At 48.6% G+C, this 26,808-nt stretch overlaps 1 protein-coding gene across 1 annotated transcript in view; it reads right to left on the minus strand.

The window, feature by feature from the left end:
- Positions 1–363: 363 nt before the first annotated feature.
- The window catches only part of LOC142250737 (ectonucleoside triphosphate diphosphohydrolase 8-like), a 30,348-nt gene continuing 3,903 nt past the window's right edge, over positions 364–26,808 (minus strand). Inside the window, exons 3-10 of the mRNA XM_075322947.1 lie at positions 24,188–24,305; positions 13,876–14,026; positions 9,932–10,091; positions 9,600–9,830; positions 4,745–5,002; positions 4,539–4,649; positions 4,216–4,353; positions 364–953 (exon numbers count right to left, since the gene is read on the minus strand). Coding sequence (XP_075179062.1) covers positions 738–953; positions 4,216–4,353; positions 4,539–4,649; positions 4,745–5,002; positions 9,600–9,830; positions 9,932–10,091; positions 13,876–14,026; positions 24,188–24,305 — 1,383 coding nt within the window. The 3' untranslated portion in view covers positions 364–737. The remainder of the gene's footprint in view (positions 954–4,215; positions 4,354–4,538; positions 4,650–4,744; positions 5,003–9,599; positions 9,831–9,931; positions 10,092–13,875; positions 14,027–24,187; positions 24,306–26,808) is intronic.

The raw sequence follows: 26,808 nt of genomic DNA on the forward strand, positions 1-26,808 counted from the left end.
GCATCTCCTGTATATAAATATATAATTATATATGTACAGCTGGTATAAGTTATACATCTTCTTGTATAGAGTGATACTGTATGTCGCATGCTGTATTTAGGACCTGTTGCATTCTCTTGATTCGCCACTAGGTGGTGACATTGTTCTTTGTCTCCACACCTTGCCTCTATAGAGCGCAGACATACGGTATTATGGTGGCGCTAAAGCTTTTCTGTGACGCAGTGAATGATGCTCGTGTGTTACTGATATTATGACCACAAGGCGATCACGTCACCGTCCACCAGATAGACGTTTGGAACAAGTGCAAAGTTACTTTTTGATTGACAAGAACATTTTGTATCAAGGTTTACACATTACACAGCAACGTAAGATGGAGATATAAATAATTATTCCCGTTCCATTATATCTGGAGTATAATCCATACATCATATTTAGAGTCCATTTTTATTGCCGAAAATATGTCATCAAATATAAATATATATATATATATATATATATATATATATATATATACCTTCCATATAAGTGGCTGGGGCTTATAGCGCATGCTGAGTTCGTCCGAGCCCCCTAATAACTTTATATACAATGTATTGTACTATCCCTATTGCACCATCTGTACACAGTACGAAGAAGTGGACGCCCTTTTCCCATATAGAGTGAGCCCCTTGTCCATATGAGGCCATATAAATTATATATCGAATGTCTCTGGGGTCAGTAATAGTCCCACCGACCACATCTCACGCCCACCCTGTCTGTTCTGCACACGCGTTCCGGCAGTAGCAATGGAGTGGAGCGGCCACCAGCCCCGCCGCCAGGCTCAGCACGATGAAGAAGATGGCAGCCACCCACATGTTGTATTCATGAGCCCTAAATAGAGATGGTTCCTCCGAGGGGATCATATTGGTCAGGTTCAGCATGTATCCCAAAGTCCAGCCCACGTCAGCATTGCCGGCCTGAATGGAGAAAAGACAAGACAATGTATCAGGCAGTACATTACAGCAAGTCCTGCAGGAGCCCCCCTACACATGCACAGGGGAGTACTGCAGGAGCCCCCCTACACATGCACAGGGGAGTACTGCAGGAGCCCCCCTACACATGCACAGGGGAGTACTGCAGGAGCCCCCATACACATGCACAGGGGAGTACTGCAGGAGCCTCCATACACATGCACAGGGGAGTACTGCAGGAGCCCCCATACACATGCACAGGGGAGTACTGCAGGAGCCTCCATACACATGCACAGGGGAGTACTGCAGGAGCCCCCATACACATGCACAGGGGAGTACTGCAGGAGCCTCCATACACATGCACAGGGGAGTACTGCAGGAGCCCCCATACACATGCACAGGGGAGTACTGCAGGAGCCTCCATACACATGCACAGGGGAGTACTGCAGGAGCCCCCATACACATGCACAGGGGAGTACTGCAGGAGCCCCCATACACATGCACAGGGGAGTACTGCAGGAGCCCCCATACACATGCACAGGGGAGTACTGCAGGAGCCCCCATACACATGCACAGGGGAGGACTGCAGGAGCCCCCATACACGTGCACAGGGGAGTACTGCAGGAGCCTCCATACACATGCACAGGGGAGGACTGCAGGAGCCCCCATACACATGCACTGGAGAGTACTGCAGGAACCCCCATACACATGCACAGGGGAGGACTGCAGGAGCCCCATACACGTGCACAGGGGAGTACTGCAGGAGACCCCATACACGTGCACAGGGGAGTACTGCAGGAGACCCCATACACATGCACAAGGGAGTAATGCAGGAGCCCCCATACACATGCACAAGGGAGTACTGCAGGAGCCCCTATACACATGCACAGGGGAGTACTGCAGGATCCCCCATACACATGCACAAGGGAGTAATGCTGGAGCCCCCATACACATGCACAAGGGAGTACTGCAGGAGCCCCTATACACATGCACAGGGGAGTACTGCAGGAGACCCCATACACATGCACAGGGGAGTACTGCAAGAGACCCCATACACATGCACAGGGGAGTACTGCAGGAGACCCCATACACATGCACAGGGAAGTAATGCAGGAGCCCCCATACACATGTAAAGGGGAGTACTGCAGGAGCCCCCATACACATGCACAGGGGAGTACTGCAGGAGCCTCCATACACATGTAAAGGGGAGTACTGCAGGAGCCCCCATACACATGCACAGGGGAGTACTGCAGGAGCCCCCATACACATGCACAGGGGAGTACTGCAGGAGCCCCCATACACATGCACAGGGGAGGACTGCAGGAGCCCCCATACACGTGCACAGGGGAGGACTGCAGGAGCCTCCATACACGTGCACAGGGGAGTACTGCAGGAGCCCCCATACACATGCACAGGGTAGAACTGCAGGAGCCCCCATACACATGCACAGGGGAGGACTGCAGGAGCCCCCATACACGTGCACAGGGGAGGACTGCAGGGGCCCCCATACACATGCACAGGGGAGGACTGCAGGAGCCCCCATACACGTGCACAGGGGAGTACTGCAGGAGCCCCCATACGCGTGCACAGGGGAGGACTGCAGGAGCCCCCATACACATGCACAGGGGAGGACGGCAGGAGACCCCATACACATGCACAGGGGAGGACGGCAGGAGCCCCCATACACATGCACAGGGGAGGACGGCAGGAGCCTCCATACACATGCACAGGGGAGTACTGGAGGAGCCCCCATACATATGAACAGGGGAGTACTGCAGGAGCCCCCATACACATACACAGTGGAGTACTGCAGGAGCCCCCATACACATGCACAGGGGAGTACTGCAGGAGCCCCCATACACATGCACAGGGGAGTACTGCAGGAGCCCCCATACACATGCACAGGGGAGGACGGCAGGAGACCCCATACACATGCACAGGGGAGGACGGCAGGAGACCCCATACACATGCACAGGGGAGTACTGCAGGAGCCCCCATACACAGGGGAGTACTGCAGGAGCCCCCATACACATGCACAGGGGAGTACTGCAGGAGCCCCCATACACATGCACAGGGGAGTACTGCAGGAGCCCCCATACACATGCAGAGGGGAGTACTGCAGGAGCCCCCATACACATGCAGAGGGGAGTACTGCAGGAGCCCCCATACACATGCACAGGGGAGTACTGCAGGAGCCTCCATACACATGCACAGGGGAGTACTGCAGGAGCCCCCATACACGTGCACAGGGGAGTACTGCAGGAGCCCCCATACACATGCACAGGGGAGTACTGCAGGAGCCCCCATACACATGCACAGGGAGTACTGCAGGAGCCTCCATACACGTGCACAGGGGAGTACTGCAGGAGCCCCCATACACATGCAGAGGGGAGTACTGCAGGAGCCCCCATACACATGCACAGGGGAGTACTGCAGGAGCCTCCATACACATGCACAGGGGGTACTGCAGGAGCCCCCATACACGTGCACAGGGGAGTACTGCAGGAGCCCCCATACACATGCACAGGGGAGTACTGCAGGAGCCTCCATACACATGCACAGGGGGTACTGCAGGAGCCCCCATACACGTGCACAGGGGAGTACTGCAGGAGCCCCCATACACATGCACAGGGGAGTAATGCAGGAGCCCCCATACACATGCACAGGGGAGTACTGCAGGAGCTCAAATTGGGCGTCTGGCCATTGTACTAAACAGAGGGTCCCTACCTCCAGGGCTGCCACTTTGCAGTTACGACTTTTACCATTGTAATATATTTATCTGTGCACTTTATTCCCTGCGGTTTTATATGTGTATGTGTAGTTTATTCACTGCTGGTATATATATATCTATGTATACGGTTTATATACTGCTGGTATATATTGATGTATATGGTTTATTTACAAATGGTATATATGTATATATACAATATTCACTGCTGGTATACATGTATGTATTCAGTTTATATACTGCTGGTATATATCTATCTATGTATACGGTTTATATACTGCTGGTATATATTGATGTATATGGTTTATTCACTGCTGGTATATATGTATATATACAATATTCACTGCTGGTATATATACAATATTCACTGCTGTATACATGTATGTATTCAGTTTATATACTGCTGGTATATATTGATGTATATGGTTTATTCACTGCTGTTGTATATATGTTCATCCTAAAAGTTATGATAGGAGGTGACGGATACTGGGCGACCTCTTACAAGGCAGATATGGCTGCAGATATCATCTCGGTACACACCTGTTTAGCAAAATTAATGTTCTTCCAGGTTTCGCCGGTGAAATTGTACCCGTCCAGGAGCAGCGTCAGGATATACATGGCGGAGCTGCAGTAATTCACCAGACGCCGCGGGCTCTCTGATGGGAAGCTGCTCATGAGCTAAATCCAACAAGAGAGCGATGTTACTATATAGAAAGAGAACACTAGGATACAGCCATGTATCTAAGCCTACCATGTGATACATTGCTGAGCTGTGCATCTAATCTGATGTATGACACAGTCTGTTGTGCGGTATATCTAATCCTACCGTGTGATACAGACTGCTTGGCTGTGTATCTCCATACCTCGGCCCACTCCCGGGTGCAGTATCCCCAGATGGAGCTGTTGGTTTCGCTCAGAGATTGTCCACATGTCAGATTGAGGAAGTTGAATGTGTAGTAGAAGGCAGAGAACGCCTGCGAGGAGAGGAGAGGACATGGCGGTATTATCACCACATTTACTGCCGATCATGTGACCCTTACCGCATATTATATGTGTTATATATACTCACGTAGAACTTGCCATATACCGGAGGCTGGTAGACGCCATTAAAGGAGCAGGAGCTGTTACTGCAGGTGGAAAAGTTGAAGATCTGTGAGACGGCGTTCTGGCACTGGTACGAGTCCCCGGTTCCCTCCACGGTGACATTAACCTCTTCATAGCCTGGGGGCGTGATGACACAGGGACTGTCGTAGACGGAGGACAGGGAGACGCTGGCGTTGTAACCTCGCGGATAACACGGATGACGGACGGTACCGGAGCCGCGTGTCTAATGACAACACAGAGGAATTCGCCACTTATCATCAGCAACAACAACAAGCTTTTATTTTTTCCTTTTCAGTGTTTATTGTAAGGGTTAGATCATTAATTTAAATACATTAGACTGCAAGATGCAAGAGGCAAGAGGCAAGAGGCAAGAGCCAAGAGCCAAGAGCCAAGAGGCAAGAGCCAAGAGCCAAGAGCCAAGAGCCAAGAGCCAAGAGGCAAGAGGCAAGAGCCAAGAGCCAAGAGCCAAGAGCCAAGAGGCAAGAGGCAAGAGCCAAGAGCCAAGAGCCAAGAGGCAAGAGCCAAGAGCCAAGAGCCAAGAGGCAAGAGGCAAGAGGCAAGAGGCAAGAGCCAAGAGCCAAGAGCCAAGAGGCAAGAGGCAAGAGGCAAGAGGCAAGAGCCAAGAGCCAAGAGGCAAGAGGCAAGAGCCAAGAGCCAAGAGCCAAGAGCCAAGAGCCAAGAGCCAAGAGCCAAGAGCCAAGAGCCAAGAGCCAAGAGCCAAGAGGCAAGAGGCAAGAGCCAAGAGCCAAGAGCCAAGAGCCAAGAGCCAAGAGCCAAGAGCCAAGAGCCAAGAGCCAAGAGCCAAGAGGCAAGAGCCAAGAGCCAAGAGCCAAGAGCCAAGAGCCAAGAGCCAAGAGCCAAGAGCCAAGAGCCAAGAGCCAAGAGCCAAGAGGCAAGAGGCAAGAGCCAAGAGCCAAGAGCCAAGAGGCAAGAGGCAAGAGCCAAGAGCCAAGAGCCAAGAGCCAAGAGCCAAGAGCCAAGAGGCAAGAGGCAAGAGGCAAGAGCCAAGAGCCAAGAGCCAAGAGGCAAGAGCCAAGAGCCAAGAGCCAAGAGCCAAGAGCCAAGAGCCAAGAGCCAAGAGCCAGGAGCCAGGAGCCAGGAGCCAGGAGCCAGGAGCCAAGAGCCAAGAGCCAAGAGCCAAGAGCCAAGAGCCAAGAGCCAAGAGCCAAGAGGCAAGAGGCAAGAGCCAAGAGCCAAGAGCCAAGAGCCAAGAGCCAAGAGCCAAGAGCCAAGAGCCAAGAGCCAAGAGCCAGGAGCCAGGAGCCAGGAGCCAAGAGCCAAGAGCCAAGAGCCAAGAGCCAAGAGCCAAGAGCCAAGAGCCAAGAGCCAGGAGCCAGGAGCCAGGAGCCAGGAGCCAGGAGCCAAGAGCCAAGAGCCAAGAGCCAAGAGCCAAGAGCCAAGAGCCAAGAGCCAAGAGGCAAGAGGCAAGAGCCAAGAGCCAAGAGCCAAGAGCCAAGAGCCAAGAGCCAAGAGCCAAGAGCCAAGAGCCAAGAGCCAAGAGCCAGGAGCCAGGAGCCAGGAGCCAAGAGCCAAGAGCCAAGAGCCAAGAGCCAAGAGCCAAACAAGGGATATGTATAAGGCTCTGTATTGTTTAACTGGGTAAAGTAACTCGGGATAGTAAGTAAGTGTCTCTCTCTCTTTGTCTCTCTCTTTCTCAGTTTCTCACCCATTCCCCCTCTCTGACTCTAGCTCTCTTTTTCTGTCTGTCTCTATCCATCTTTCTCTGTCTATTCTCTATCTGTCTCTCTCTGTCTCTCTCTGTCTCTGTTTCTCTCTCTGTTTCTTTCTACCTCTCTATCTTCTCTGCCTGCCTCTGTCTCTCTATCCACCTCTCTCTGTCTTTCTCTGTTCTCTGTCTCTGTGTGTCTCTGTTCTCTGTCTGCCTCTGTCTCTCTATCCGTCTCTCTCTGTCTCTGTTTCTCTCTGTTTCTCTCTCTGTCTCTCTGTTCTCTGTCTGTCTGTTCTCTGTCTCTCTCTAACCGTCTCTCTCTGTCTCTCTCTGCCTGTCTCTGTTTCTCTCTCTCTGCCTCTCTCTGTCTCTCTGTTCTCTGTCTGTCTCTACCAGTCTCTCGCCATCTCTCTCTCTGTCCTTTGTCTGTCTCTCTCTCTCTGTCTCTCTCTGTTCTTTGTCTGTCTCTTTGTCTGTCTCTGTCTCTATGTCTGTCGCTCTCTCTGTCCTTTGTCTCTCTCTCTGTTCTTTGTCTGTCTCTGTCTCTCTCTGTCTCTCTGTCTGTCTGTCTCTTTCTCTGTCCTTTGTCTCTCTGTCTCTCTCTGTTCTTTGTCTGTCTCTGTCTCTCTCTGTCCTTTGTCTGTCTCTTTCTGTCTCTCTCTGTTCTTTGTCTGTCTCTGTCTCTGTCTCTCTGTTCTTTGTCTCTGTCTCTCTGTCTGTCTCTCTCTCTGTTCTTTGTCTCTGTCTCTCTGTCTGTCTCTCTCTCTGTTCTTTGTCTCTGTCTCTCTGTCTGTCTCTCTCTCTGTTCTTTGTCTCTGTCTCTCTGTCTGTCTCTCTCATCTTTGTCTGTCTCTCTGTTCTTTGTCTGTCTCTCTCTCTCTCTGTTCTTTGTCTGTCTCTGTCTCTCTGTTCTTTGTCTGTCTCTGTCTCTGTCTGTCTCTCTGTTCTTTGTCTCTCTTTCTCTGTTCTTTGTTCTCTGCCTCTCTGTCTCACTCTGTTCTTTGTCTGTCTCTGTCTCTCTCTCTCTCTCTCTGTCCTTTGTCTGTCTCTGTCTCTCTCTCCGTCTCTCTCTCTGTTCTCTGCCTGTCTCTGTCTCTCTGTATCCATCTCTCTCTATTAATCTCTATCCTTCTTTCTCTGTTGTCTCTGTGTGTCTGTCTGTCCCTATCTCTGTGTGTCTGTGTGTGTGTGTGTGGGTGTGTGTGTGGGTGTGTGTGTGGGTGTGTGTGTGTCTGTCTCTCTGTAGATATCATATTACCTCACATATAAGCTTCTTATACTAAGACTGTGCTTTGTTCCTATAGCAACCACTCACAGCTCCTATTAATAACCTAATAGCTCCCAGCTCCATTGACATTAATGTTAGCAGGCTTTTTGGCGAATAATTGTAAAGCACGGGGTTAAATTTCCCCCTAAAAACATAGTCTGTGACGTTCCCTGAGTCAAATGAGGCGTCTGTGCAAAATTTTATGATTGTAAATGTGACGATGCGGATTCCTGTAGCAGAGACACACACACACACACACACACACACACACTCAGCTTTATATATTAGATTTTTTATTAACTTTTTTTTTTTAGTCTGTGGCATTGAACTTCGATTGATTGTTGTTTTTTGTATTATATACTGCAGTATAATTACTGACAGGCTGAGCTTCATAAAAGCACCAAGATGGCGGTGATGGGTGGGGGGGGGGGCTTCATTTTTTCGCTGTACCATATAATTTAGTGATTGGCAGCGGCTTTTAGTTGGCTAAATAGAAGCAACTGGCGCCAGCTCTGGTTGATGCTATTAGTGGCTGCTGCTGGCTGTATTACACTGCTGTCACCTGCGCCTGCTCCTGATAAGGCACGGTCCGAGTCCGTCTTATTTTGGGAAGGGGTTTAGCTGCATATTTGGCACAGTTTGATTGTTTTTTTTTTAGGCATGGCCAGATTGGAGAATCATTAGGAGCCATTTCTTTCTATCTAACCACCTAGATGCCTGGGCAACTATCGAATGCAGCATCTAGGGGTTTTAATGACCAGGATCGGCGTTACTGTCACCATCTTTGATTGTTTTTTTAGGCGTGGCCAGGTTGGAGAATCTTCAGGAGCCATCTCTTGCTATTTAACCACATAGATGCCTGTACCACTATCGAATGCAGCATCTAAGTGGTTTAGCGGCCAGGATCAGAGTTAGGTGTCACCGTTTTTTTAGGCTAGGCATGACCAGGTTGGAGAATCATCAGGAGCCATCTCTTGCTATCTAACCACCTAGATGCTAGAGTCACAATCAACCACAGCATCTAGGGGGTTTAATGGCCAGGATCTGCGTCATTGTCACTGTTTTTGATTGTTTTTTTTTAGGCATGGCCAGGTTGGAGAATCATCTGGAGCCATACCTTGCTATCTAACCACCTAGATGCCTGGGCAACTATTGAATGCAGCATCTAGGGGGTTTAGCGGCCTGAATCAGAGTTATTGTTACGGTTTTTTATTGATTTTTAGGCATGGCCATTAGGAGCCATTTCTTTCTATCTAACCACCTAGATGCCTGGGCCACTATTGACCGCAGCATCTAGGGGTTTTAATGACCAGGATCGGCGTTACTGTCACCGTCTTTGATTGTTTTTTTTAGGCGTGGCCAGGTTGGAAAATCATCAGGAGCCATCTCTTGCTATCTAACCACCTAGATGCTAGAGTCACAATCGACCACAGCATCTAGGGGGTTTAATGGCATGGATCAGAGTTATTGTTACGGTTTTTTATTGATTTTTAGGCATGGTCATTAGGAGCCGTTTCTTTCTTTCTAACCACCTAGATGCCTGGGTCACTATTGACCGCAGCATCTAAGGGGTTTAACGTCCAGGATCGAAGTTAGGTGTCACTGTTGTTTTAGGCTAGGCATGACCAGGTTGGAGAATCATCAGGAGACATATCTTGCTATCTAACCACCTAGATGTCTGTTCCACTATCCAATGTATCATCTAAGGGGTTTAGCGACCAGGATTGGAGTTACCGTCGCCATATTTCACACTTAAATTGTATCACTTGTTTGATAGGCACACCTTATATTTTAGTCGTTTTTGGGGGCAGGATTGTATGCCCGAAATGAATGGCGAGACACTTTAGAAAAACTCCTCATCTCCATGAACTTTGGGAACCTTACCTCTATAAGATGGGCCAGGAGCTTCTTCAGCGCCTGGTCCTGGCCGTAGCAGAGGTAGCTATGAGTGTAGATGGTGTAGTCGTAGCCGTACAGCCTGAAAATCATCTCCGTGCTTTTGTCTTCGATAGGCCCCGAAGGTTGGAAAGTCATTTGGGTGGAGGCACCTCCTAGATCCATGGCACCGAACATCTGCCCCTCTTTGGGATGGATCCAGCTCTGTATATAGGAATACTGCTCCAAGGAGCGGGGGGGAGGGGGGGGGAAGCAGCCAATCAGGAAACATCTGCAGGAACAGTTTGTTGGGATGGGGGGGAATATATTTCCTTACTGACCTGTATGAAGGTGCCCAGAAGGTAGTTGACGGTGACCCACCCGAGCGAGCCTTCCTCCTTACCGTCTAATATCCGAGCTCCTTGGAAGTTCACCGGATATTCACCGAGAGTTTTGGAAACTTCATGAAAGATTTGCCGAGTTTTGGTCTCGTTCTGCAACCTATGAACATAATAGATTATCGGAATTAATTGTATGAAAGAGAATTTTCACTTTTCTATAATAAATATTTAACCCTCGATATACTACCTCTTAAAGGGACAATACCTAATCAATAATTTATCAGCTGTTCAGAGGTTTCTATTCATGATGAGTTGGTCGCAGACTCGCAGTGATTTGACCTCTGATTTGCTATAATGAAACACTTTAAAAATTGATTTCTGACTTGTCTTTCAGTACAAGATAATCTATTTTCTGCTTACAAAGCATGAAAAAAAAAAATCAACTAACCGGGGACAAGTGTAGTCACTGTAATAATACCAAGGTCAATATCCTACCAAGGCCATCGCTTGATGGAAAACTACGGTATGGAGTGTAGGGATCAAATGTGACACATTGATTATCCCATTAGTGAAATCATCAAGCTATGGAAATATTCAGCAGCCGCAATGTCATTGTTTTATGTTTCTAAATATATTTTTATGGCAGACTGTCTGCAGCCACCACTAGGGGGAGCTCCCTGTATACAGAGATACACGATAAGATCTTGTCTGCAGCCACCACTAGGGGGAGCTCCCTGTATACAGAGATACATGATAAGATCCTGTCTGCAGCCACCACTAGGGGGAGCTCCCTGTATACAGAGATACATGATAAGATCCTGTCTGCAGCCACCACTAGGGGGAGCTCCCTGTATACAGAGATAAATGATAAGATCCTGTCTGCAGCCACCACTAGGGGGAGCTCCCTGTATACAGAGATACATGATAAGATCCTGTCTGCAGCCACCACTAGGGGGAGCTCCCTGTATACAGAGATACATGATAAGATCCTGTCTGCAGCCACCACTAGGGGGAGCTCCCTGTATACAGAGATACATGATACGATCCTGTCTGCAGCCATCACTAGGGGGAGCTCTCTGTATACAGAGATACATGATAAGATCCTGTCTGCGGCCACCACTAGGGGGATCTCCCTGTATACAGAGATACATGATAAGATTCTATCTGCAGCCACCACTAGGGGGAGCTCTCTGTATACAGAGATACATGATAAGATCCTGTCTGCGGCCACCACTAGGGGGATCTCCCTGTATACAGAGATACATGATAAGATCCTGTCTGCGGCCACCACTAGGGGGAGCTCCCTGTATACAGAGATACATGATAAGATCCTGTCTGCAGCCACCACTAGGGGGAGCTCCCTGTATACAGAGACACATGATAAGATCCTGTCTGCGGCCACCACTAGGGGAAGCTCCCTGTATACAGAGATACATGATAAGATCCTGTCTGCGGCCACCACTAGTGGGAGCTCCCTGTATACAGAGATACATGATAAGATCCTGTCTGCAGCCACCACTAGGGGAAGCTCCCTGTATACAGAGATACATGATAAGATCCTGTCTGCGGCCACCACTAGTGGGAGTGGCACTGCCATGCCAAGGTGCTGTTCACAATCAGATCTGCTACATCGAGGTAACTGTTCTGTTTCAAGGGTCCAACTATGCATTTGGTTCAGTATTAAGTTGTTTGTCTGTTGACTCAGCTCTGCTATTCCAAGGTGCTGTGCTGCATCATGGTATTAGCCTATCTACATCTATATATCTGCTACTATCGTCTCTGGACTGTTCTAGGTGCTGTCTGCAAGCTCGGCTCTGCTATTCCAAGGTGCCTGTCCGTATTTCTTGCTCTCTTGCTCCACGTGCCGTCCTGCATATCCATGTATCGTCTCGTCTATCCAACTCCACTGCTTCATTGCCTCCAGTCCGTGCTGCTCCCCTTGACCTACCTCTTAGGGAATCCCCCCTCACCAGGGATTTTATTAGTCACTTTCATGTCTTACAGGGGTTGTCTAGTGAAGATAATTTATCATTTACTGATAATGTGATAATATATAGACTTGCGGGGACCTCTACCCAGTGGCGCAACTAGAGTTGAATAGGCCCTGGTGCAAAATTTGGACCTGGGACCTCCCCCTTATGTTAGTCAGATGTATGTATACATTTAGCATTCTAAATCCTATAAAGACATATGGATTCCCCTCCCCATTATGTAGTAATGTCCCCCATATGCCCACCATCCTGATAAGTATGTCCCCCATCCTGGTATATATGTCCACCAATCCTAATATATATGTTCCCCAATCCTGATATATACAGTATGTACCCCGTCCTGGTATATATGTCCCCATCCTAGTATATATGTCCTCATCCTGGTAAGTATGTCCCCCATCCTGGTATATATGTCCCCCAATCCTGATATATATGTACCCTAATCCTGATATATATGTCCCCCAATCCTGGTATATATGTCCCCCATCCTAGTATATATGTCCCCCCATCCTGGTATATATGTCCCCCCATCCTGGTATATATGTCCCCCCATCCTGGTATATATGTCCCCCCATCCTGGTATATATGTCCCCATCCTGGCATATATGTCCCCCCATCCTGGTATATATGTCCCCCATCCTAGTATATATGTCCCCCCATCCTGGTATATATGCCCCCCCATCCTGGTATATATGTCCCCATCCTGGTATATATGTCCCCATCCTGGCTTATATGTCCCCCCATCCTGGTATATATGTCCCCCATCCTAGTATATATGTCCCCCCATCCTGGTATATATGTCCCCCATCCTAGTATATATGTACCCCCATCCTGATGTATATGTCCCCATCCTGGTATATATGTCCCCCATCCTAGTATATATGTCCCCCATCCTAGTATATATGTCCCCCATCCTGGTATATATGTCCCCATCCTGGTATATATGTCCCCCCATCCTGGCATATATGTCCCCCCATCCTGGTATATATGTCCCCCATCCTAGTATATATGTACCCCCATCCTGGTATATATGTCCCCATCCTGGTATATATGTCCCCATCCTGGCATATATGTCCCCCCATCCTGGTATATATGTGCCCCATCCTAGTATATATGTCCCCCCATCCTGGTATATATGTCCCCATCCTGGTATATATGTCCCCATCTTGATATATATATCTCCATTCTGTCTAATTAAGAAAACAACAACATTGTACTCACTGTCCCTGGCTCCCACGTCACGCAGTACCCTCCTGTGTAGCCAGTGCACAATGACCGGCAATTTTCATCGGTGTCGGTGCTATTGCAATTCATGATGTTATTGCCATCAGTCAATGGGACACAGAAGAAAGCTGCCGGATTCTGTTTGGCCGGCAGCATATTTTGCAGTACAGGGACCAGACGGTTCTCTGCACCGCGATGCATTTCAGCTGGATGTGCAGCCTCAGATGCACAGCTGAAGCAGGGGCTGGAGCCGGCGGGCCCCCTGCACCCCCCGGGCCCGATCGCGATCCCTGCAACCGTGATCGTTCCACCCCTGCCTGCACCAACTGGTAGAACGGGGAACTTTTTTAAAGCAATAATGTACAATTTGCAATCAGAGAACCAAGAGACCAAAGCGAGGCCTGTGACCCTCATCTAGGGGTCCAGGAAGTGTGCACCCGTAAATGCTGCAGTACCCGGGTTATAGATCGGGCAATCCTGGATGTAAATGACCGGTGGCGCCCATTGTTGACTGTGATAAGGACGGCTCTCACCGCTGTTTGCACAATTACTCACAGTTCATGAACTATTTGATTAGGATGTTTGGTAAATGGTGATGTCAGGGGTTAATGGCGATAACGATATAATCCGTTTATTATAACAATTCATGTTTATTAGCGCATTTAAAGCGACGATCCGCTGTAATATAACATTGCTATTGATCTAGATCATATTTTCCGGAAACTTCACCTGAGAAGTCTCATTCCGGCTGTCGCTCCCAGTAATGTTCTGGTCTCTCGGTGCTGTTTGGAGGGGATGATTTTCAGAGCCTCATCCATGCAGGGTCTCAGGACCTCCCCGGCCTGGGCTGGATTATCAGCGTAAGAAGAAAGTCCTGACCCTACGGATGGAATAATACAGCATATATGTAACACACAGACTGTCTGCAGTGGTATGATGCCTAAATCGCTCATTGATGGACACTCCCTTTAAATCACTGGTCTGCAAAATTCCACCGATAGAGGGGATTTCATGCCGCTGGTCCCAGAATCAAGAGTGCATTGGAAAAGCGGAAAACTGTGAGGCCCAGGAAAGGTTCAACAAGATGAGACAACCCCTTTAAGGAGCCTACAAACAGGTGACGGTTAGCCAAACACCAATTGTAACATGTTTGGCCCACCAAGGGGTATCCTAACCGTGCTCTGCAGGCAGATGTCAAGGAAAAGAAGGATTGGGCATATTGAATTCAACATGCCCGATCCTTTATTCTTACAGGAGTGCAGCCTGCCCATATCAGACACCTTATGTACCCTGAAAGCGCATATCCAATATATCTGATCCTATCTCTTCCCGGGGGAGTAAGAAGGAGCCCATATAAAAGTCCGGCGTTCCTAATGTAATGTGTACGGCCACCATTAGACTCCTATAGACAGAGGAGCTGAGCTGGAGTCACTCACTGGAATAAATATGTACCGGACTGTACAGGAGGTCTAATTCAATCATGTAACGTCCCTTTAAGAGTCCTCCATGATGTAGAGGAATTCCCTGGACGGCACAGTAGTGAATGTCAGACGTAGATTGCGCTGTCAATATTTGACTTCTCAAGACCTTTACACGTTATTGATTAACGACCTGAACTTGGCTCCATCTCCAGAGGAGCACAATGGACGCCAGACGCTGCTGTACCACAGGGAAGTCCTGTCCAACCGTCCCCCACTAGGACGAGGGCATGTCGTAGCCCCCCCACACCTGCGTCACGTTATCTACTACATGGCAATAATGGCGCATTGGGTGTAGTCATACGTGGGATGACGGCGGGTGCTTCCTGGTGTTACACTAGGTCAGTGATGGCGAACCTATGGCACGCGTGACAGACTGGGCACGCAGAGCCCTTTTTGCTGGCAAGCGCGCTGTCCCCACATTCAGCCACTTTGAACTGTCGGTGTGATCGCGCCAGCAGTTCAAAGTGGTGTTTAGCAGAGAAGACATTTCTCCTCCCTCTGACACGCCTCCTCTCCTGAGCCGCAGGCCTGTTGCCTAGGAGACGGAGGAGCGTCAGTAGACGGCGCCGGCGTCTTGTGACCACGCGGGAACTGAATTGACTGAGGACCCAGCGGCGCGCAGCGGTGGAGCGGTGCTGGAAGGTGAGGTTTTTTTATTTTTATTTTTAAACTGTGTGTGGCTGTGCCAAGGTGTGGGGGACAGTGCCAGCACGGGGCAAACATGGGAGCATGGGGCAAACAGAGCACGGGGTAAACAAACAGAGTACGGGGCAAACAGAGCACGGGGCAAACAAACAGAGCATGGGGCAAACAGAGCACGGGGCATACAAACAGAGTACAGGGCATACAGAGCATGGGGCAAACAAACAGAGTACAGGGCATACAGAGCATGGGGCAAACAAACAGAGCACGGGGCAAACAAACAGCACGGGGCAAACAAACAGCACGGGGCAAGCAAACAGCACGGGGCAAACAAACAGAGCACGGGGCAAACAAACAGAGCACGGGGCAAACAAACAGAGCACGGGGCAAACAAACAGAGCACGGGGCAAACTGAGCACGGGGCAAACAAACAGAGCACAGAGCGCACGGGGCATACAGAGCACGGGGCAAACATGGCTGCAAGGATGGGGGGAATATGCAAAGATGGAGAGAAACGTGCAAAGATGGGGGAAACGTGCAAAGATGGAGAGAAACATGCAAAGATGGGGGAAACATGGCTGCAAAGATGGGGAAACATGGCTGCAAAGATGGGGAAACATGGCTGCAAAGATGGGGAAACATGGCTGCAAGGATGGGGGTAAAAATGATTGCAAGGATGGGGGTAAACATGACTGCAAGGATGGGGTTAAAAATGACTGCAAGGATGGGGTTAAAAATGACTGCAAGGATGGGGGTAAACATGACTGCAAGGATGGGGGTAAACATGGCTGCAAGGATGGGGGTAAACATGGCTGCAAGGATGGGGGGAAACCTACCAGGATGGGGTACATTTAGCAGGAAGGGGAACATGCCAGGAAGGGGTACATTTACCAGGATGGGGGGAAACATGAAAGGATGGGGGGAAACATGCCAGGATGGGGGTACATGAACATGCCAGGATGGGGAACATTTACCAGGATGGGGTACATTTACCAGGATGGGGTACATTTACCAGAGTGGAGGACATTTACCAGGAATGGGGTACATTTACCAGAGTGGAGGACATTTACCAGGAATGGGGTACATTTACCAGGATGGGCAATATGCTGGGATGGGGTACATTTACCAGGATGGGGCCATGATGGGGACAAATATACCAGAATGTAGGAAATATATATCAGGATGGGGGACATGTTTACCAGGAAGTGGCCTACACAATGAAAGGGGAGGGGAGCAACTCGTACGTCTTTATGGGATTTCAAGATGTTCAGACTTTGAAATGTAGATGTGGGTTACAGGGTGACATCTGATTGTGTTCCAGGCTAAAATCTCTGTCTAATCTGCTGCAATTTTTTTCCAGAAAGATCAATCCAACTGCTGTGTCTGGAAAGGGCAGGGGCTCCGCTTCAATGTGTGGTAAGCAGCATGAGCATGATGCCCCCTGCTGGAGAGAAGACGGCAAAGGTAAGGTTAAAATCAATTATTTATATAATGGGATTGGTTGGCACTTCGGAAAAAAAATGGGTTTAGGACTACAGTTTGGGCACTCGGCCTGTGAAAGGTTCGCCATGACTGACCTATGTCATGGCGGCTGCTAGCGCTGCCCCCATAGACTTCAGTACGAGTCACAAGCAGCGGCCGAGCCACAGGTATCTACAGACAAATCACACAAATGTCTACTATCAACAACCGCGTGCCGCCATGTCATCACCAAATAACCCAAGCCTAACTCACATGTGTCACAAGTAGTCCGAGCACCAGTCATTACTGTGTATCTAATCCTCTCCTGTGTGATACTGTCTGCTGAGCCGTGTATCTAATCCTCTCCTGTGTGATACTGTCTAGTGAGCTGTGTATCTAATCCTCTCATGTGTGATACTGTCTGCTGAGCTGTGTATCTAATCCTATCCTGTGTGATTCTGTCTGCTGAGCTGTGTATCTAATCCTATCCTGTGTGATACGGTCTGCTGAGCTGTGTATCTAATCCTATCCTGTGTGATTCTGTCTGCTGAGATGTGTATCTAATCCTATCCTGTGTGATACTGTCTGCTGAGCTGTGTATCTAATCCTATCCTGTGTGATTCTGTCTGCTGAGCTGTGTATCTAATCCTATCCTGTGTGATACGGTCTGCTGAGCTGTGTATCTAATCCTCTCCGTGTGATACTGTCTGCTGAGCTGTGTATCTAATCCTATCCTGTGTGATACTGTCTGCTGAGCTGTGTATCTAATCCTCTCATGTGTGATACTGTCTGCTGAGCTGTGTATCTAATCCTATCCTGTGTGATACTGTCTGCTGAGCCGTGTATCTAATCCTGTCCTGTGTGATACTGTCTGCTGAGCCGTGTATCTAATCCTATCCTGTGTGATACGGTCTGCTGAGCTGTGTATCTAATCCTCTCATGTGTGATACTGTCTGCTGAGTCGTGTATCTAATCCTATCCTGTGTGGTACGGTCTGCTGAGCTGTGTATCTAATCCTATCCTGTGTGATACTGTCTGCTGAGCTGTGTATCTAATCCTATCCTGTGTGATACTGTCTGCTAAGCTGTGTATCTAATCCTATCCTGTGTGATACTGTCTGCTGAGCCGTGTATCTAATCCCATCCTGTGTGATACTGTCTGCTGAGCCGTGTGTCTAATCCTATCCTGTGTGATACTGTCTGCTGAGCCGTGTATCTAATCCCATCTTGTGTGATACTGTCTGCTGAGCCGTGTGTCTAATCCTATCCTGTGTGATACTGTCTGCTGAGCCGTGAATCTAATCCTATCCTGTGTGATACTGTCTGCTGAGCTGTGTGTGTAACCTACTATGCATGGTACTATCTGCTGAGTTGTGTATCTAATTCCACCATGTGTGATACTGTCTGCTGAGGTGTGTATCTAATCTTAGCACGTGTGATACTGATGTGCCGCCCCCGTGTCAGCAGCCGCCGCTGCTCGGGTCCGGACCCACTGTGTGTGTCTGTGCCTCAAGGGATCCTCCGGACCCGGGGGTCTCGCGGAGACGCCGAATAAAAAGGAGGGGGGGACGTTTATGTACGGGCTAGGCCGTATTAAGTTTGTGACGCCACTCACGATGTGTGGTGAGGTGGGACACTACTGTTGCTGTTGTGGGGCACCCGGGGGAGATGTAGTGGCAGCTGGATGTTAACCCCTCCGTGGGTAGGGATGGTTGCCCCGGGGCCCAATGTCCTTGTGCAGGGTGTAGCGACGGTAAGGGCTGGCGCGCCCGAGCAAGCAGGGGGATGTTTGGTTACTCACAGTAAATGAATCACATGAGTCTTTTGGTAAACCAAGGTGCTGGTGGCCGGCCGCCGCGGCCGGTTGCATTCAGGTCCCCCACCCGGGCTGGTGGTCACTGTCCTTTTCCTCTGCACTTGTTTTGTGGATGGTGGACTGCCTGGTCTGGAACTCAGGAGTCCGCTCCCGGCTGGTTGTGGCCTAGGGAGCTGTGCCCGCAGACGCTGGCCCGTGGGATCTATGGGCCCTGGCGGTGGCCTCATCCCTATCGGTGGGCTGTTGTCTTTTTTTAAGGGACTTTGGGTGGGACAGGACCTATAATCCTGCCCTCAATCGGTTAATTAGCTAGGCCGCTGGTTTCGGTCCTGGCTTCAGGGTCCGAGTACCCCCTCTGTGCTGCGGTTTCCGGGTCAGTTCTCCATGTCGGTACTGGCGGGCTACAACCCTGTCCCGGTCCACCTCGGATCTGTCGAGCCGTCTACCCGTCTCCTGCTAACGGAGACCACCGTCTGCCACCTAGCCAAGGTACCAGGGCTCTGACACTGGCACCGTTCAACTTGAACTTCCTCTGCTGGAGCTACACCTAGCTCCAGCCCACACTCCTCTCAACTCGAACTACAAACTTAATCTGCTTGTTTTCCCGCCCCGGGATGTCTAGACCCCTGGGTGGGCGTGTCCAACCGCCTGGTCCCACCCACTGGTGTGCCTATGTTTCCCTAAGGTGGGGTAACTAGGGTTTCAGGTCGGCTGTGTCTGTGTCACCTAGGTGAGGGAAGGGTGTTGTGTGTTGTGCGAGGGCCTATCTGTGACTACCTGGTTTTGCCAGGGCGTCACACTGACACCTGAGCCATCCTATCCTATGTGATACTGCCTGCTGAGCTATGTATCTAATCCAACCATGCATGACACTATCTGCTGAGCTGTGTATCTAATCCTAGCATGTGTGACACTGTCTAGTGAGCTGTTTATCTAATCCTATCCTGTGTGATACTGTCTGCTGAGCTGTGTATCTAATCCTCTCCTGTGTAATATTATCTGCTGAGCTGTGTATCTAATCCTCTACTGTATGATACTGTCTGCTGAGCCGTGTATCTAATCCTCTTCTGTGTGATACTGTCTGCTGAGCTGTGTATCTAATCCTTTCCTGTGTAGTACAGTCTGCTGAGCCGTGTATCTAATCAAATCCTGTGTGATAATGTCTGCTGAGCCGTGTATCTAATCCTACCATGTGTAATACTGTCTGCTGAGCTGTGTATCTAATCCAATCCTGTGTGATACTGTCTGCTGAGCTGTGTATCTAATCTTAGCATGTGTGATACTGACTCCTGAGCTGTGTATCCAATCCTATCCTGTGTGATACCGACTCCTGAGCCGTGTATCTAATCTTATTCCGTGTGATACAGTCAGGGAACCTCTTTATTCTCCATAGTTGAACATCCTTACTACAGATAATACCGGAGGTATCCCTTCTCCCTCTCACAGACATTGCATTTCTACACGATGCAGATGCTGCTGCAACTTTATACAACACTACAATCTCTGCAGCTCTCGAATCAGCTGCCCCCCTCACACACACCAAAACCCACACAATCAACAGGCAACCCTGGCACACGAGTCAGACTAAAAAACTGAGACAGGCTTCCAGAATTGCTGAGCGCAGATGGAAGAAGTCTCATTCCACTGAGCACTTCATTATAAAGAGTCCCTCACCACTTTCAAGTCCACACTCACTGCTGCAAAACAAACCTACTTCTCATCCCTCATATCCTCTCTCTCTCACAACCCTAAACAGCTATTCAACACTTTCAATTCTCTCCTCCGTTCCCTAGCACCACCTCCCTCTCCTCTCCTCCGTCCCCCGGCACCACCTCTCTCTCCTCTCCTCTCCTCCGTCCCCCGGCACCACCTCTCTCTCCTCTCCTCTCCTCCGTTCCCTAGCACCACCTCTCTCTCCTCTCCTCTCCTCCGTTCCCTAGCACCACCTCTTTCTCCTCTCATCTCAGCTGAAGAATTTGCCTCTTTCTTCAAGCAAAAGATTGACAACATCAGAGCAAGCTTTGGCCCACAATCACCACAGCCTCTCCTCACAACTACTCAGTCCTCTTCCTCCAAATCCAGCTTCTCCACCATGACAGAAAACAATCTTTCCACTCTACTCTCAAGATCACATCTAACCACCTGTGCACTGGACCCGCTCCCATCGCATCTCATCCCCAACATCACCGCAGTCCTCATCCCAGCCCTAACCCATCTCTTCAACCTATCACTAACAAGTGGTGTATTCCCCTCATGCTTTAAACATCCCTCCATTACACCCATCCTCAAAAAGCCCTCCCTTGACCCATCCTCTGTGTCAAACTATCGCCCCATATCGCTTCTCCCCTATGCCTCAAAACTACTGGAACAGCATGTCCATCTTGAATTGTCCTCACACCTCTCCTCCTGCTCCCTCTTTGACCGGCTACAATCTGGCTTCCGACCACATCACTCTACTGACACTGCCCTAACTAAAGTCACCAATGATCTACTAACCGCCAAAGCCAAGCGACACAACTCTATCCTCCTCCTCCTGGACCTGCCTTCGACACAGTAGACCATTCCCTCCTACTACAGATTCTCTCATCTCTGGGTATCACAGACTTGGCCCTATCTTGGATATCCTCATACCTAACCGACCGAACTTTCAGCGTCTCCCATTCTCACACCACTTCCTCATCTCGCCCCCTATCTGTTGGTGTCCCCCAAGGTTCAGTTCTTGGACCCCTGCTGTTCTCCATCTACACCTTCGGCCTGGGACAGCTCATAGAGTCCCACGGCTTTCAGTATCATCTCTATGCCAATGACACACAGATCTACCTCTCTGGACCTGACATTACCTCTCTACTAACTAAAATTCCACAATGTTTGTCTGCTATTTCATCGTTCTTCTCTGCGCGATTCCTAAAGCTTAACATGGACAAAACAGAGTTCATTGTCTTTCCTCCTCCTCCTCCTCACTCATCTCCTCCAACAAGCCTTTCCATCAAACTTGATGGTTGCTCACTCTCCCCAGTCTCACAAGCTCGTTGCCTTGGAGTAACCCTCGACTCTGCTCTCTCTATCCTTCAAGCCACACATCCAAGCCCTCTTCACCTCATGCAGACTACAACTCAAAAATATCTCCCGGATCCGTGCTTTCCTTAACCAAGAATCAGCAAAAACATTAGTGCATGCTCTCATCATCTCCCGCGTCGACTACTGCAACCTCCTGCTCTCTGGCCTCCCTTCCAACACTCTTGCACCCCTCCAATCTATCCTAAACTCTTCGGCCCGCTTAATCCACCTCTCCCCCCGCTATTCCCCAGCCTCACCACTCTGCCAATCCCTTCACTGGCTTCCCATCGCCCAACGACTCCAGTTCAAAACATTAACCATGACATACAAAGCCATCCACAACCTGTCTCCTCCTTACATCTGTGACCTAGTCTCCCGAAACCTACCTGCACGCAACCTCAGATCCTCACAAGATCTCCTTCTCTACTCCTCTCTTATCTCTTCTTCCCACAATCGCGTACAAGATTTCTCCCGTGCCTCCCCCATACTCTGGAACGCTTTACCTCAGCATATCAGACTCTCCCCTACCATGGAAAGCTTCAAGAGGATCTTCAAGACCCACCTCTTCCAACAAGCCTACAACCTACAATAACCCTCAGTCCAGTAGACCACTGCGCAACCAGCTCTGTCCTCACCTATTATACCATCACCCATTCCCTGTAGACTGTGAGCCCTCGCGGGCAGGGTCCTCTCTCCTCCTGTAGACTGTGAGCCCTCGCGGGCAGGGTCCTCTCTCCTCCTGAACCAGTCTGTTTTGTACTCTTAATGATTGTTGTACGTATACCCTCTTTCACTTGTAAAGCGCCATGGAATAAATGGCGCTATAATAATAAATAATAATAATAAAAAAGGTGTCTTAGGCATAGAAACCAATGAAGACAGAACATGGAGGTGTTTGTCCATAGCAACCAATCAGATTCCAGCTATCATTTCTTCACAGCAGCTTACAAAATAAAACAAGTGATGTGATTGGCTGTCGCATGTAGTGGCCACCATTTTGTGCACTTTTTCTTTATACGAGTCTCTCAGACATAACCTGAGGTAAAATATCCGGACAAGATGTAAAACCGGCCATGAAACATGGAACAAGGTAACATAGGCAACCACTGCTGCCATTAATCCTTGAAATACAGCGGATACATCGTACTGAGGAGAATCGTACCTTAGATACATAAAACTGAGGTGAGTCGGTGGCCATTTTGGAGAGGTAAAATGTTGAAATGTGAAGTATAATGATGACGATGTTAAATATGATCGATACTGAACAACATAAAAAGTGCGGCAAAGAGCATTCGTCAATTAATGTATTTTATATGTTTTTTTACTTCATAGTTTCCATAAGTTTCCATTTTGGCTTAAAAATGGCAAAAGGGCAACAGCCGGGATTCAGAAGAACATTGCCATTTACACCAGGTACAAAAAAAATGAAATATTGATGGCAAGTGACCCCAAGGCTTGGACTACATGGTTTCTTTGGCCACGAAACCAAAGTTTTCCAGGTGTCGCTGCCATATTGGAGCACAATATGAGCCAATAGGGTGACCTAAGGATACTGCGAACACGAAAATTTGACCCCATTCACTTGTGTTGCGCTTCTATGAAGCAACAGCACCTAGACAACTTTTCCGTCACAGCCAATGTCGCCATGTAGCCCTTGTTACGACTCTGTTTTGTACGGTCCTTACATACACCCCCAAGGCTTACTTCATGTAAAAGCCGCTATTCTTCTGAATCCGGCGATATATTTCTTTTGTTCCTACTCATCTCCTTTCTTGAGCTATGGCCCTTTCTTCCCTGTAGTCTTGTTGTACAAGTGGGTGTGATCCTGTGGACACACCCACATAGAAGTGGTGAACATCACGCCCCTTTGACTAATAAGACTCGAATTATATACAAGGCTGTATCTCAGGAACGGAGAGGCGCAGGAAGAAAAGAAAAATATTGCTGCATTCAGGAGAACAACGGCGTATACACCATGTACAAAAAAAATTACATATTAATGACAAGTGACCCCAAGGCTGGGGCTACACGGTTTCTTTGGCCACAAAACCAAAGTTTTCCAGGTGTCGCTGCTGCATTGCTGCACAATACAAGTGAATGGAGTAGCAAAACGCAAGTTGCAAGAAGTCCAACCGCGTGGGATTCCTTACGACTTGCAATATGACCCCATTCACTTGTAGTGCGTTCGTATGTAGCAGCAACACCTAGACAAAGTCGCCGCATAGCCTCAGTGACAACTCTGTTTTGTATGGCCCTTACATACACCGCCAAGGCTTACTTTATGTAAAAGCCGCTATTCTTCTGAATCTGGCGATATCTTTCTTTTGTTCCTGCTCCTCTCCGTTCTTGAGATATAGACCTTTCTTCTCTGTTGCCTTGTTAGGCAAGTGGGCGTGATCCTTGTGAACATCACGCCCATTTGACCAATAAGACTAAAATTATATACAAGGCCGTATCTCGCTAACGGAGAGGCGCAGAAAGAAAAGAAAAACATCGCCGGATTCAGGAGAACGGCGGCATTTACACCAATAATAAAGAAAATTATATTTATGGCCCCTTGGTGTTATATAACAGAAAAACTGTACCGTGAATCTCGCACATGTGGATTTGAGAAACAATCCCGGTGTCGTTCTCCTTGTGCGCAGGCCATTGGTATACATAGAGCGAAGTGTGAGACGATCCGGCATCAAACACCAAGCCGTACTGCAAGACAGAATATATGGCCATATAGTAACACAAGGCAATAATAATATACCGGTATATAGTGACACCGAGTAATAAAAGATCACAGCGGAGAAGACGCCGCGTCACGACAATATAATGATGTAATACTGTCACACGATATAATGCCGCACACTGTGCATGCCGAATACTGTAAAGTCACCATGAATAGCGATGGATGACGGTGTGGCGCATGTAGCAATCTCTCTCCACTTCCTCCATTTAGCCTTCATGTGTTTTCTTGTAAATCATACACGAGAAGTGATAACTCGGAGGAGCTACTTTTACGACGACTTTATGTGCTTTATGTATTTGTTTATACCCTGACAGCGCTGGGCGTGTGACGCCCCGGAGCGGCGTATATCCTGTTCTAAGTAATATGTGCAAATAACCAGCAAGGGTGTGTGCCCGATATCCAAAAATGAGGCATTAATTAAGATCAGATCTAATTAAGGCTCCATACACAGCAGCACAGAGGATTTAAGACTCACCTGCCATATGCAAAAAGAAGTGGAATAATGAAGGTCCAGTTCACCCGACCAATGAACACCTTGCAAGTTTGATAATCCGGAACGAGGTTTTTTTATGGACCGGATTATCAAACCCTCACCTTTGTCTGGTCCCTTGGGGTCAATATGAAGCCATGCAGATTGGTACAAGACAAGGGCAAAAGACACTCGCCTCTAAAAGATCTAGGTGCTATGAGCAAGGGCAAAGTTGCACCAAAATTTGCACCATTTTCTGCCTTGAAGAGGGGTTTTCTGGGACTGAGATATTGATGACTTTTCCTTACTATTGATGGGAGGCCAACAATCGACAGGTGAAGCTAAGAGCCAAGGTCTATTATGTGGTCCTGATGAGGCTAATAACTCACACATCGTTTGCCGAGTCCCCCACCCCCCATCTTGGAGCAAGGGCAGAGTTGCACCAAAATTTGCACCATTTTCTGCCTTGAAGAGGGGTTCTCTGGGCCTGATATATCGATGACTTTTCCTTAGGATTGATGGGAGATCAACACTCGACAGGTTAAGCTAAGAGCCACGGTTTAGTTGTTGGTCCTGATGAGGCTAATAACTCACACATCGTTTGCCGAGTCCCCCACCCCCCATCTTGGTGCAAGGGCAGAATTGCACCAAAATTTGCACCATTTTCTGCCTTGAAGAGGGGTTTTCTAGGCCTGACATATCGATGACTTTTCCTTAGGATTGATGGGAGGCCAACACTCGGCAGGTGGAGCTAAGAGCCAAGGTCTAGTTTGTGGTCCTGATGAGGCTAAGAACTCGTACATCGTTTGCCGAGTCCCCCACCCCTCATCTTGATGCAAGGGTAGAGTTGCACCAAAATTTGCACCATTTTCTGGCTTGAAGGGGTTTTCCGGGCCTGAGATATCAATGATTTTTTCCTTAGGATTGACGGGAGGCCAACACTCGGCAGGTGGAGCTAAGAGCCAAGGTCTAGTTTGTGGTCCTGATGAGGCTAAGAACTCGTACATCGTTTGCCGAGTCCCCCACCCCCCATCTTTGTGCAAGGGCAGAGTTGCACCAAAATGTGCACCATTTTCTGGCTTGAAGGGGTTTTCCAGCCTGAGATATCAATGATTTTTCCTTAGGATTAATGGGAGGCCAACACTCGGAAGGTGGCGCTAAGAGCCAAGGTCTAGTTTGTGGTGCTGATGAGGCTAATAACTCATAGATCGTTTGCCGAGTCCCCCACCCCCCATCCTGGTGCAAGGGCAGTGTTGCACCAAAATTTGCACCATTTTCTGCCTTGAAGAGGGGTTTTCTGGGACTGAGATATTGATGAATTTTCCTTAGGATTGACGGGAGACCAACACTCAGCAGGTGAAGCTAAGAGCCAAGGTCTAGTTTGTGGTCCTGATGAGGCTAATAACTCACATCATTTGCTGAGTCCTCCATCTTACCCGACACACAAAGCCTAGAGCAATACTGGATGGGTAGGGGGTCCAACACTTCAGAAACCCAACCAATATGATGTGTAGCTGAGCTGCAGTACCCAAGAGCAGCCACTACAGTATGGGGCGCTGTTCTGCATCGGGTTTTCTTAGTCTTCCCATTGACTTCTACGGTAAATGGTAAAGTACAGGGCGGCCCCATAGCCTGAAAAATGGTCTGATCTCTTCTTTTTTTTTTAACCTGCCCAAAAGACTAAACATTGAGTCGTCTATACATAAAAATGAATAGCAAGGGTCTTCCAAATGTTCTTCCAAAGCAAACCTGCAAAAAAAAAAAAGCCTAAAAAGAAATGTAATGTGAACAGACCCTTAGGAAACCTAAAATTACTAAAAAAAAAAAAAACAAAAAAAAAAAAACCCCAACCGCTTCATAAAAGTGAAAGGCGCTTTCTTTATTTCTGACCAAAATCTGAACCTAAAAAAAAAATATGTTTTCATAATTTAATGGTTAATTTTTAACCTGATAACAGACAGGACTGGAGTCAGACGGCTGCAGGAAAGTCTCATAGAAAA

The sequence above is a fragment of the Anomaloglossus baeobatrachus genome, chromosome 9, assembly GCF_048569485.1.
Source record: "Anomaloglossus baeobatrachus isolate aAnoBae1 chromosome 9, aAnoBae1.hap1, whole genome shotgun sequence".
Classification (NCBI taxonomy): domain Eukaryota; kingdom Metazoa; phylum Chordata; class Amphibia; order Anura; family Aromobatidae; genus Anomaloglossus; species Anomaloglossus baeobatrachus.